The sequence below is a fragment of the Ailuropoda melanoleuca genome, chromosome 6 (genome assembly GCF_002007445.2).
Source record: "Ailuropoda melanoleuca isolate Jingjing chromosome 6, ASM200744v2, whole genome shotgun sequence".
NCBI lineage: Eukaryota > Metazoa > Chordata > Mammalia > Carnivora > Ursidae > Ailuropoda > Ailuropoda melanoleuca.
This window is the reverse complement of record NC_048223.1, coordinates 95,993,133-96,004,328: the sequence shown is the minus strand read 5'-3', so window position 1 is coordinate 96,004,328 and position 11,196 is coordinate 95,993,133. Positions and strand designations below refer to the sequence as shown.

Below are 11,196 nucleotides of genomic sequence, written 5' to 3'. Positions count from 1 at the left end.
CCCAACCCGCCCCCATCACCACCACCACCCCTATCACCACCACCTAGGAGTCCCCATTCATGCCCTTGAACAGACAAATTCAAGAAAGTGGAATCTATCTGAAAAATCTCGAACGTACTGCCAAAAGTGGAGAAGGGGTAGGAATATAAGGATCAAACCCTTCCTGAGTGGGATCGAGGCTCAAAGTTCCTTCCTTTTTATTCACAAAGCTAATTCTCTTTCCCCAGCCGCCCAGCCGCCCACCCATCCCTGGGCCCTGCACTTCAAAATATTCGGAGAAGGCGGCACACTTACATATTGGCAAGTTGGCTAGGGAGCAGCTGAATTTCTTAAGCTAATAGGGAACCCCAGTATCCCCCTACCTTACTCTTTAGCTCCTCTCGAACTTTCTGGAGAACATGGGGGTAGAGCCCAAGGTAAGTAATCAGAGACGTGGCCGCACTAGCTGTGGTTTCATGTCCCCCAAAGAGGAGTTCGGTTGAAGACTGCTTTAGTGCCTAAGAATGGAAGAAGACAAACGTTTATTACAAGTGTGCATGCAATTTTACACAGCAATTACTTAGAACCAAACTGAAAGTTCTGGAAAGATGAGAAGGGCTAAAAGTTTGCGGACAGAAAGCCAAGGAAAGCTACATTTTTTAAAAAACCAAATGCATGGTCCTTTTAATTCAGCTAGAGCAGGAAAGCCAGTAAAATCTCACTACACTGGGAATTCTTGAATGAAAGCTTTGGTTGTATTAAAATCGCCCAACATTCTTTATTAACATTTTGCAAATTCCAGCTTTCCCTGTAAAACCGGGTAGGGCTGGAAGACGCTCCCTGTTCCACTGCAGCCTCTGCCACAGCTCTCCTGACCCGGTGTCTCAGCCTTCCGGGTTCCGTCCCCCGTGTCTGGGCGGTCTGCCCACTCTGGAGTCCGGGCGTGCGCTTTGGGCTACCGTGCTTGGAAAGCCGGGGGACCAAATTCCGCAGCGCCTCTTCCTGAAGTCGCCCCTCACCTGCATGTCCAGCCTCTCTCCCCTCTCCCACGAGTGCTCGATCAACAACTGCAGCGCATCTTTGCAGCCGCTAGCCGCCTCGGCCGTGCGCAGCCCGCAGATCTTGGCGCGAATGTTCTCCTCTATGCGCGCGTGGATGAGGTTCCGCGCCTTCATGCCCTGAGCGCAGAGAGCGCACGGCAGTGAGCAGACGCCGGGCCCCGCGCCCCCGCACCCCCAGCGCCTCACCCTGCACGCTCCCTCACCCGGTACAGCCCGCTGAAGGGCACGTCGATGGGCAACGAGAAGAGATTGCGGGTCATTTCCTCGAAGGCCTCCACCAGCTGCTGCTCCGCGTCCCCGCCGCTCGCCAGCCGGGGATCACAGCCCAGCAGGATGCGCATGGCGATGCGGAACATGAGGCGCTTCACCTGGGGGTAGACCAGGAGGCCGCGCTCGCCGCAGCTCAGCCACTGTTCCAGGCAAGTGCCCACTTCCTCAGCGATCACTGGCACGTAGCACTGGAGCGCCTCGCGGCTGAAGGCCCGCATAATCACCTGAGCTCCGAGGAGGAAGAGTGTTAAAAGCGCCCCCCCTCGCCTTCCGGGATCCCCTTCCAGCCACCCCCACCCCCGCCAGACCCAAGGCACTTCCCGGCCAAAGTGGCCGTGAGCGGGTCACCTCATTCAGCTAAGGCTCGCCGGGCAGCCATCTCCTTGATGCGCGCGTGGTCCCCCTGCTGCCGACGAGGTCCCCCTGCCTGTCCAGGCACCGCCACCCCCGCCCTCACCTTCTTGCGCTGCTTGTGAGAGGAGTCGTGCAGGTTGGAGAGGCAGCCGGAGCCCAGGATGGTGCGCACCGACGCGGGCCAGTGGACCGACACCAACCGGTGCTCCCCTAGCAAGATGCGCCGCACGTTGTCGGCGCCCATCACCCGCACCGTGGGCCGCCCGAACAGATGGGTCTTGTAGATGAAGCCGTATTTCCTGCGCTTCATCTGCAGAAACTTCCTTCGCTGGGAGAGGAGAGCGGAGGAGAGAGGCGGGCGTGAGGGGGCGCCTCGGAGCGCCGCGCCTCGGGCTAGCCCCGGTCCCAGCCGTACTCACCTCCCTCTCGGGGACGCCTACCCCGGCTTCATGGAAGCCCGGAGACGACTCGGGCTCCTGGGAATCGTCCCGTCCCGCCCAAGCTCCCTTACCTGTAGCACCATCTGCAGTGTTTCCCCGAAGAAGGGGAAGCCCATGGTTCCGGGGGGCAAAGGGAGGGCGCAGCTGCGGTCGCGGCCGCTCACGCAGTACAGGTCCCAGAGCTTGATCGCGGCCAGGAAGAGCAGCAGCGGTAGCACGAAGGTGCAGAGCGCACTGGCCAGCAGCGCCGGGAGCCCCATGGCGCGCCGCGGCCTCCCGCGCCACCTGCCGCCGCCGCCAGCGCTCCCAACCCCGCCGCGCGCCCGCTTTATAGGCGGCCCAGGGTGCTGCCCACGTTAGCTTGGTCAGACAAATTAGTTCACCTAAAGTTCATCTTTAATTGCGGATTGGGCCCCTGGCTCCTCCCCCCGCGAGGCGCTGCCCAAAATCTTTAACCGTTTGTTCCACGCCGAGGCAGAGGCGGCACGGTGGCAGCTTCCCTCGGAGCGCGCCTCCTGGGGTGCGGGGCTAGGAGTAGCCTGCCTCCCCCTTACAAGGTGTGCGGAGCTCCGAGACGGCGGCAGAGGCCCACCCGGGCTCCTGGGAGCGGGAACTCCAAGCCCTGGGCTTCCTGGCGGCCTCTTTGGAATCCACCCCCCCTCCGCCGGGTCCGACGGGCGGTCTCAGCCCAGAGCTGCCTTCAATGGCTTTCCATTCTCAGGCGCCGCGTGGGCTCCCTTCCACCTGCTGGGGAAGCAAAGGGAAGTGCGTTCAGGAACCGACTAGCTGCCAGATCCCACACTGGAGAAACTGAGGTCCAGAACGCAGAGCAAAACGCAAACCTCCCGATTCTCCCGAAGATCCCGCAGAAGAGTCCAGGGCCACGACCTAAGCGAGAGTCGGAGGGGAGCCAGACCTGATCCACGGATCATGGATCCCAGCTCCCCAAACCCCTCAAGGAGGCTAGCACTCATGAAGTCCTGGAAGATCCGACTTAAGGGTACAAGAGAGCCTCCAAGTCCCTCAGGTCTCCAGGTACAACTTTGCCCAAGTCTGAGCCGCGACTCTGACGCCCCAGCGGGAGTCCTCGGGGGCAATTCATCCACCGCGAGGCAGCCAGCGCTCCGCGAACCCGCCGCAGGCGTCCGGATTCCGAGGGCCCTGGGAGTCACAGCCCCAGCTAGGCAGAAGGGAAGAGCCTTAGACCTGGGCAGATAAGGTGACAGAGATAGACGAAGGAAAGCCTGGGAGGCTGTACTCCGGGACCCGCTCCATCTCTACTTGCATGACCTTGAGCAAGTCACCACACATCCTTGCGCCTGTTTCCTTCTTCTTAATATGAAGGCGGTAATACCCCGATCTGTCTACACCCCGGGGCAGTTGTGAGTTTGCAACTAGGGGCCCCTAGCTGCAAATACTTTTCCCGGCTCCGCGCACGCTAGGTTACTTCACCCGGATGACCTGGATTCGGGGCCCACGAACCTTCCTCCGCTCTCCCAGCTCCCACCCACAGAAGCAAGCCACCCAGGTGAGCGGGGTGCTCGACCCTCAACCCAGGCCTCTGCCGACCCCTAATGGGAGTGTTGAGGGAATCCGTCCTTCTGGCCTTCGTCCAACTGCAGTCAGCTGCTACTGCAGCCAACGCGGGAAGCTCGGCACTTCGGAAAGTGCACGTGCGCACAGTGCATGTGCGCACCCCACTTCCCCCCTGGCCGGCCCACAGGCATCCTTGGTTTCAGCGCTGAACGCACCAGCAGCGCCGAAAACGAAACATAAACTCCGACTCTTGCAGGAGCACGCCGCGCGCCTTGGAAGGCGTCCCTTGGAAATGGAAAACTCTTTGATCCTAAGAGCTGTTAAATACGTGGCCCTCCCACAGTGGTCCCCAACGCCGGCGGGAGTGGAAAATGTGGAGTGGTAGGGACCGCGTGGGCCCGCAACACTCCCAGCCGGAGTCGCCATAGGGCTTGTTGGACTCGGCGTTTCAGAGGCTCTAGGGAAGGGTCTCTCCCGCTGTCATGCCTTCGCACGATTTGGCGACTGTAAACGGTGCCGGCCAACTTCTGGCACCGGCGGGAACGCGGCGAGACGCGCTAGAAGTAATTCTCAGAAATTCTGGGCCCGCCCCTTTCGAGACGGTGTTCGGGCCGGTGAGCAAAACCGGCCAGCGGGGACGTGACCTGGAGCCCATTCCCAATCCTCTGGCCTGACCTGCCTGTGACCCCTGCAGGCCGGACCGTGACATCCGAGTGAACTCTGCAGGGCCACCTCGCCAAGTTCAGAGCGCGCCGGGTCACAAGATGAGTGGGGCCTGCGTTCTGGAAATTGCCGGGGGAGGGGGAGAATCTTAATAAATCTGCCCATCGAGACCCGCGGGGGCGTTGGGTAGGAAAGGATTAAATGTGAGAGCGAAGATCATTAAAGAACATCTTCAATGGAGGAAGGGGGTCAATAATCAGCCCGATAAGAACTTCCATTAGAAAACTTGCGAAGCTTTCTTGGGTGGTGGTGGGCGGGGAGGAGGATTGGCTCACTGGAAAACAAAGTATTTCCAAGATGTTTACAAAACAGCTTCCTTGTTGCTAAGGGTTGGGGGTGGACAGTAGTTTTTTGCTGGAGAAGGGGAGTGAGGACCCAGAGGTAGATCGGAGTCAGGTGAACTCTGGCCACTGAAGGACCCAGCCTCCACTTTTTCCCCTCAACCCCTTCCTACCTCCTGAGCACTCATTCCTGTCTGGGGGTGCAGGGTTTTGTACCTGCTGTTTCCTCTGCTTGGGCAGCTCCTTTCCCAGGTCACCGGTGGCTGGTTCCTTCCCAAGTTGAATGTCACCTCCTCACAGAAGTCTTCCCTTCCCACCCTGCAGCGTTTAGCCCCAGGTACTGTGTCTTACAGACCTGTTTTATTCTCTTGAGAGCACTTAGCACCAGCCCCAATTCTGGTGCTCTTTGCTAGTTTATTGTCTACCTCCTTCATAAGCATATGCGGTCCAGGAGGGCAAGAACCAGAATGCTCCTTCCTAGGAGAATCTGGAGGCACCACAACAGGAGTTCAGGTGTTCCCTGAAATTACTGAACAGGATATTAATGGGAAATTGGAGCTGCCCCTACAGGAGCCTAGAGTGAGTACAGATCCTAAAACAGGTAAACCAAGTCTCTTGGAACCACCTACACCTGAAACCTCCTCCCCATATTGGTCCTCTCCCCCTATCAGAATCAACCCCCAGTCCTGGTCCTCCTGCCCCCTCTCCCTGGTGGGAGCTTCTCAGCCCAGATGTGGGCTCTGCAGCTTCAGGAGCGCCCTGAGGGCAGGCCCCAATTCTGCCGCTTTTGTTGGCTCCAGTGCCTGCCGAGCCCGTGGCCTGGCGCCGGGTCTGCGGTCGGCAGTGGGTGATGAATTGCCCTGGATGGGGGTTATGGCAGTGTCAGCCGAGCTCGGAAGGGCCCGCTGAGCTCTTGAGCTACCGACCCTGCCTGCGCCTGCTGCTTCCCCCTTTCCTTCTGGCCCCGGGGATCCACCTTAAGCATAAGGTCAGGAGGGCACCAGCTTCCTTCTGGTTCACTAAGGGGTCAGCTCGGGGCCTGGGCGGCAACTTCCCTCACTCACCCATCATGTCCAGCTGCCCTGGACTGTCTGAAGATGGGTGGCAGCTTGCACTGGGCTGTTGGGAATGGTGACACTTGGAGGCTCTTGGCTTTGATTTAAACACTGGAGGAAACCTCTGTGTTGGAGTCCTGAGGCCAACCTCGCAATCACTATGAAAGGACAAAGGGCTGAGCCCTACCTAGTGGCCAGGGGCCCAGAGGCTGGAGCGGGGAGGAAGTGATGAGGTGGAGGAGAGCACAGGCCAAGGAGTCCAGGAGCCCGTTGCTAGCTCCTCCGGGAAGTCTTCTGTTTCTCCTAAGCAAAAGAGGAGGTGGGGCTACAGGGATAATCCTTAGCCCAGCGTTGGGCTATGCTCAGGAGGAAAGCTCTGGCTACTCTTGTGTGTGGGGGGGAGGGGGGTCTTTTGTGGGTATCTTCCAACCCCTACCCCATGCCTTCCCACCAGGGAGCAGCTGCTCAGCTAAGCCCTAGCCTCCTCACTCAACTGCTGCCAGGAAACCTCTTGGCTGGCCTTCCCGTTTGGGGTAGAAATATCCCAAACCTCTCTGATTATGTCTCAACCTCCCATGAAAATAATCCAACCTTAGAGACATCTCTATGTGCCTATTCCCTCCTGTATATATGGGAAGATTAAGCGCGTTCTTGAAGTAGGAATTTTTCTTTTAAGAAGTAGCCAGCAGAACAATGATGTTGAGCCATTTAGAGCCCTGGAAGCGCCCACAGTTCCGAGTTTCTGCCGAGACTGAGACCGGTAGAGTGGCCTCAGCGCACCAAGCCCAGGTCAGCTGCCTGAGGGCCTTCCGCTGGGCGCCGTCTCGTTGTGTCTTACTATGGCCCAAAGCCAGGCCGGAGATGCGCCTCCTCCCAAGGGTCGCAGGTCCAGCCGCATTTGCTGGGTCTCTGGCACCGTCCAATCCTGCCCTAGCAATCCACCCCGCCACCCCAAGATCCAGGCAACCCCCCGGGCGTGGCGCCGGAAGGCGAGGCCCCGCATCTCCTAGTGAAGATCTGTTCCCTTCATCCCTGCTTGGAGATCCTGGGAAAGGCTTAAGAGGCTAGGCTCACGACCTTTCCTTCCTCAGGGCGCAGAGAGCAGGGGGCACCTTGCCGCCGGCCTGGGCGCTTCTCCGGGGCGCCGTGGCTCCGGCTCGCGCTCCTCCTCCCTCAAAGTCTGGCACAGAGCTGCCTTCGGTGACCGTTTGTTGAACGAGGGAGCGAGCGCCCGACTCAGCACTGAGAAACCGCAGATGGGCTGCGCTGACAGCGCGTCGCTGCCCCTGGCCAAGTCCCGAAGCGCAGCGGCTCAAAGGCGTAGCCCATCTCGCGCTGCCGAAGGCGCGAGCGGGTGGAAAAGGAGCCGCAGCCCGTCCGCCGGGTGCACGACGGGCACGGTCTGCATGGCGGGGAAGGCAGGCGTGGCCAGTTCCCAGCGCGCCGTGCGCACCAGCTCCACTGCCAGCAGCTGGAGCACCGCCTGTGCCAGCTCCTGGCCGAGACAGCTGCGCGCTCCGCCGCCGAAGGGGACGTAATGGAAGCGGCGGGAGGCGCCCGGCGCATCCTCGCCCGCCGCGCCGAAGCGCTCGGGGTCAAAGCCCTCAGGCGGGCTGCGGTACACCGCGGCCGTCTCGTGCGTGTCCCGGATGCTATACATCACGCTCCAGCCCTTGGGGATCTGGTAGCCCTGTGGGGAAGTGAGGAGACCCGCCTGACTATGAGGCGCTTGGAATAAGGTCCTGAACCCACCCTCCGCCCCGGGGTCTGCAGGAACGCACTTCTAAGCCGCAAGCTAGCAGAACGCACTGCGTTCCAATCTCAGCTTCTTCTCCGGTGAGCTGTGTGACCTAAGGCTGAATACTCAAGCTCTCTGACCCTGTTTCTTAACTGATAAAATAAGAACAAAAACGCCCGTTTTGTTGTCTTGAGAATAGAATAATGGTCTGGCATATATATTAAGGATCACTAAATGTGATCTATTGGTGCTCATGTTTCAGTGTTTTGTTTTTGTCTTTTTTTCCTTCTGACATTAGGTCAAGAGACCTAAGTTCTAGTTTTGCACCTACCCTCTGCCTGGGTGGGAGCAAAACAAAGGACAGGGGCTCTCATTGCTCTACGGTCAGCTCAAGAATAAAGCTCTTCTTTGCAGTGAACTGAAAACTGACTCTCTAACAGCACCACCCCCAATCCATTACCTGCACAATATTTAGGCCTGGTAGCCACACTTCAAGAAGATGCACATGGGAATTAAACCCAGGCATCCTTAAAATGTTGGAAGGCAACTTTCATGTTTCCTCTACCCACCTCCAGGTTTTTCAACTATTCTACTTTTGGATGTGTCTTCCAACCCCCGCCCCCCCATCCTGCTTCCCTAGCCTGAACAAGGAGCATGCACTCTCTCTCTCACCTCTCTAGACCTCAGTGTTCCTACTGTAAACTGGAGGATGGCTCCCCTCTTCTACTCCCCCTGGTGGACCTGTGCTCCCCTCCCTCTGTTTCCCTTAGAATGTAGGATGAAGTCTGAATTCCAAGAGGCAGCATCCAAGACACTTCTAAACACCTCACTAATCCACCCACGTTTGTCTGTATGGTCTCCTCTCTGCTGGTGTGCTGTCCCCATCCTGACCCTTCACTGCTCCATGTCAAATGGCAGCCCCTAAAATGTTTTGGTGTTATTCAGCACTGAGGAGCACTGTCTTCCTCACACCAGTTTGGGATGAAGCTATTCGTCCTGGCCTCCTTTCTCTCCACCATGAGCTCCTCCAGGGCAGATGACAGTCGCTATGGTGCACTGGACCCTTGGTATGCAACGCACCACAGAGGTTCGTTTGGTGTTTAAAGTAAGGCTCAGGGAAGGAGGTGCCCAATCTCTGCCTGCAGTGACAGCCACTCAGGCAAACACCCTGTTTGCCAAACGAGGGCTCCACTGTCTGACGCTGCCACTGGGTCTCACAGCCCTGGCACCACCTGACTGACGTGTCAGAGCTGGAAGGGACCAAGGCCACTTCCTACTAGAGGGTGAACTGAGACCCAGAGTGAAGAGGGAATTGGCCAAGGTCTTATAGAGATGGAGCCAGGCGGGGTAACAGTGAGCTCGTGAGGGAGTAGGCGAGTGGGGTACGGGACACAGTGGGGGGCTCTCCTTGTTCCCCACTCACACTCACTGGCTAAGGGGGGGTGCTGCGTGGAGAAAAGTATGTTTTTATTCTAAAACTCAGTTCTAGAGAGCTTGGGTGGCTCAGTCGGTTAAGCGGCTACCGCCCGCTCAGATCATGATCCCGGAGCCCCCGGGACTGAGCCCTGCCTCGGGTTCCCTGCTCAGCAGGGAGTCTGCTTCTCCCTCTGCCCCTCACTCCGCTCGTGCTCTCACTCGCTCTCTCAATCGAATAAATAAAATCTTAAATAAAACTCAGTTCTAACTGAATTGACTGCCCTCACCGCTGCCGAAAGCCTCTTCCTAGCCTTGTTGGCTCGCCAGGCGCCAGTTCGCGCCCCTCAACCGTGTATCCGGGGGAATGTGACCGAGCTCGGCCCGTTTCCTGGGCGGAAAGCGAAGGCTCGGAGGGGANTCGGGCCGGGGCCCAGCGCCGCCCCCCGCGGCCCCCGCCGCGCAGCCGCACGCGCGCCCCAGTCCGTGCGCCGCCAGCTCCTGCCGGATCTTGGCGACGGCCGCCGGGTGTTGCAGGAGCAGCAGGACGAGGGACGTGCTGGCACTGGCCGTGGTGAGGAAGGCGGCGAAGAGGAGCTCCACAGCCGTCTCCTGCAAGACAGCCGGGGCGGCGCTGAGTCTGTGGCCGCGGGCCCTGGCCGCAAGGCCTCGCCGCCCCGGGGCTGGGAAGCGAAGGGCCCAGATTTACCGTGGCGCGAAAGCCAGAGTGGCGGCTCCGAGCACGGGCCCGGAGTCGATCGAATCCCGAGTCTGCCTCTAGAGAAAGGCACAGACAGCAACGACCGAAACCAGGATCTTTGGAAGGGCTTCCAGAGACCACGCTGGGAGCTTACTCAGTGTGCTGTTCTTTGTGCTTGAAGTGTATTAACTTCTCATCCCAACTCTGCGAGGCACAATTACTACCCTTGTTTTTACAGGGGCAGTGTAGTCCAGTGCTGTTAACCACCTGGTGATGCTGCCTGCAACCCCTGCGGGGTGTCCTGACCGCGAACTGGAACGGGGGTGGGACGAGGAAGGCACCCGCAGCAGCGGCGGCGCCAGCCTCCACGCATCGTGGCTTCCTCCTCCCACTTAGTGGAGTGGTCCAATGGGTGATGACCTCTTCCCAGTCTGCACTGACCAAAGACAGAGGAGGGCCCTGGTGGCTTCATCCTCCAAGCCCTAGCCCTCACCCTCACTGCCTCGCTCTGCCCTCCCAGCTCCTGGTGGCACCCACAGTTTGTGTTTATACATTGATTTGTGTGATCATAGGATGAATGTGTACCCCTCCCCTCCGGCACAAGGACAGGGGCTGTGTTTTGCTCAGAGCTATCTATCTCCTCAGTCCCAGCAAACAGCCTGACACCAAAAAGATACATCATAATGTCTCTGGGATGAGACCCGGTCCAAGTACAACTGCCTGTGCTGGACAACATGGGAGCCAAAAGGTCCTTCAGGACTAGGCCTCATCTGCCTGGCCTGCCCCGGAGGTCCAGACCAGAACTGAAGATTCCTGACCTGGAGAGTGTTGTCATCCCCTCCCCAGCCCTGTCAAGCACTCACCTTCACAGCAGAAAACTGTTCCCATCCAGCGGCTCTCCCAGAACTCATGAGCCCACTGTTCATCTACTTCTAACCCCCTGGATTCTTCCAGATCGTATAACCACCCAGAAGTCAGGGTAAAGATTATTAGCCCCATAATCAAACGAAGAAACTAAGGCTGAGCCCTACCATTCATGGCTCTTGGAAAGTGGGACATTAAGGTTCAGAGAATGACTGGGAGTTCCTTTTGGAAGGGTTGAGGTGTTTCCATTTCTAACCTTCCCCTGCACCCCCAGACTCTTCATCCCTTTTTGGGTTCTCCAGCAGGTCCTGGGAGCCATTCCAAAGCCGCTCTCTTTTCCTCCACTGCCTGTGCTCTACATATAAATGGGGAGGGGCTCTAATTCTCAGGGGAGACCTAGCAGTGGCAAAATAGAGGTTAAAGGTGCCAAGTGACAAGGTGCCTCATGGAAGGAGAGTGTCAATTTGGGGAAGAAGAGGGAACTTCAAGGAGAACGTGGAGCTTGACCCAGAGCCCTTAGGGTTTGTAGGGAAAAGGAGCAGAGAGGGCCTCATAGACAGGGGGGACAGCAGAGGCAAAGGCATGGAGTGACAGAGAAGGGGGTGGGGAAAGCAGAGCTGTTTGTGACCAGAACCTGTAAGCCAGGGCCTGGGATTCATGCCTTCCACACTCTTACAGAGAGGGATGGTGACTGGCCCAAGGCCACAGAGCTGGTGGGTAGGGCTGAGCTATGACTGGAACCCACATCTCCTCCCCTGCCCCCCGCAACTCCCGCCCCCCCT

The 11,196-nt window shown here is 58.5% G+C and overlaps 2 protein-coding genes across 2 annotated transcripts in view; both read right to left on the bottom strand.

Annotated features, from left to right (window-relative positions):
• Positions 1–6,982, bottom strand: part of LOC100481237 (cytochrome P450 26A1) — an 8,525-nt gene extending 1,543 nt beyond the window's left edge. The window contains exons 1-5 of the mRNA XM_002916101.4: positions 2,176–6,982; positions 1,768–1,992; positions 1,244–1,534; positions 999–1,157; positions 363–497 (exon numbers count right to left, since the gene is read on the bottom strand). Of these exons, the coding sequence (XP_002916147.1) occupies positions 363–497; positions 999–1,157; positions 1,244–1,534; positions 1,768–1,992; positions 2,176–2,364 (999 nt within the window). The 5' untranslated portion in view covers positions 2,365–6,982. The remainder of the gene's footprint in view (positions 1–362; positions 498–998; positions 1,158–1,243; positions 1,535–1,767; positions 1,993–2,175) is intronic.
• Positions 6,983–7,000: 18 nt separating this feature from the next.
• LOC100484497 (cytochrome P450 26C1) overlaps positions 7,001–11,196 on the bottom strand; it is an 11,167-nt gene continuing 6,971 nt past the window's right edge. The window contains 3 exon segments of the mRNA XM_034662964.1: positions 7,001–7,482; positions 9,203–9,267; positions 9,270–9,462. Coding sequence (XP_034518855.1) covers positions 7,012–7,482; positions 9,203–9,267; positions 9,270–9,462 — 729 coding nt within the window. The 3' untranslated portion in view covers positions 7,001–7,011.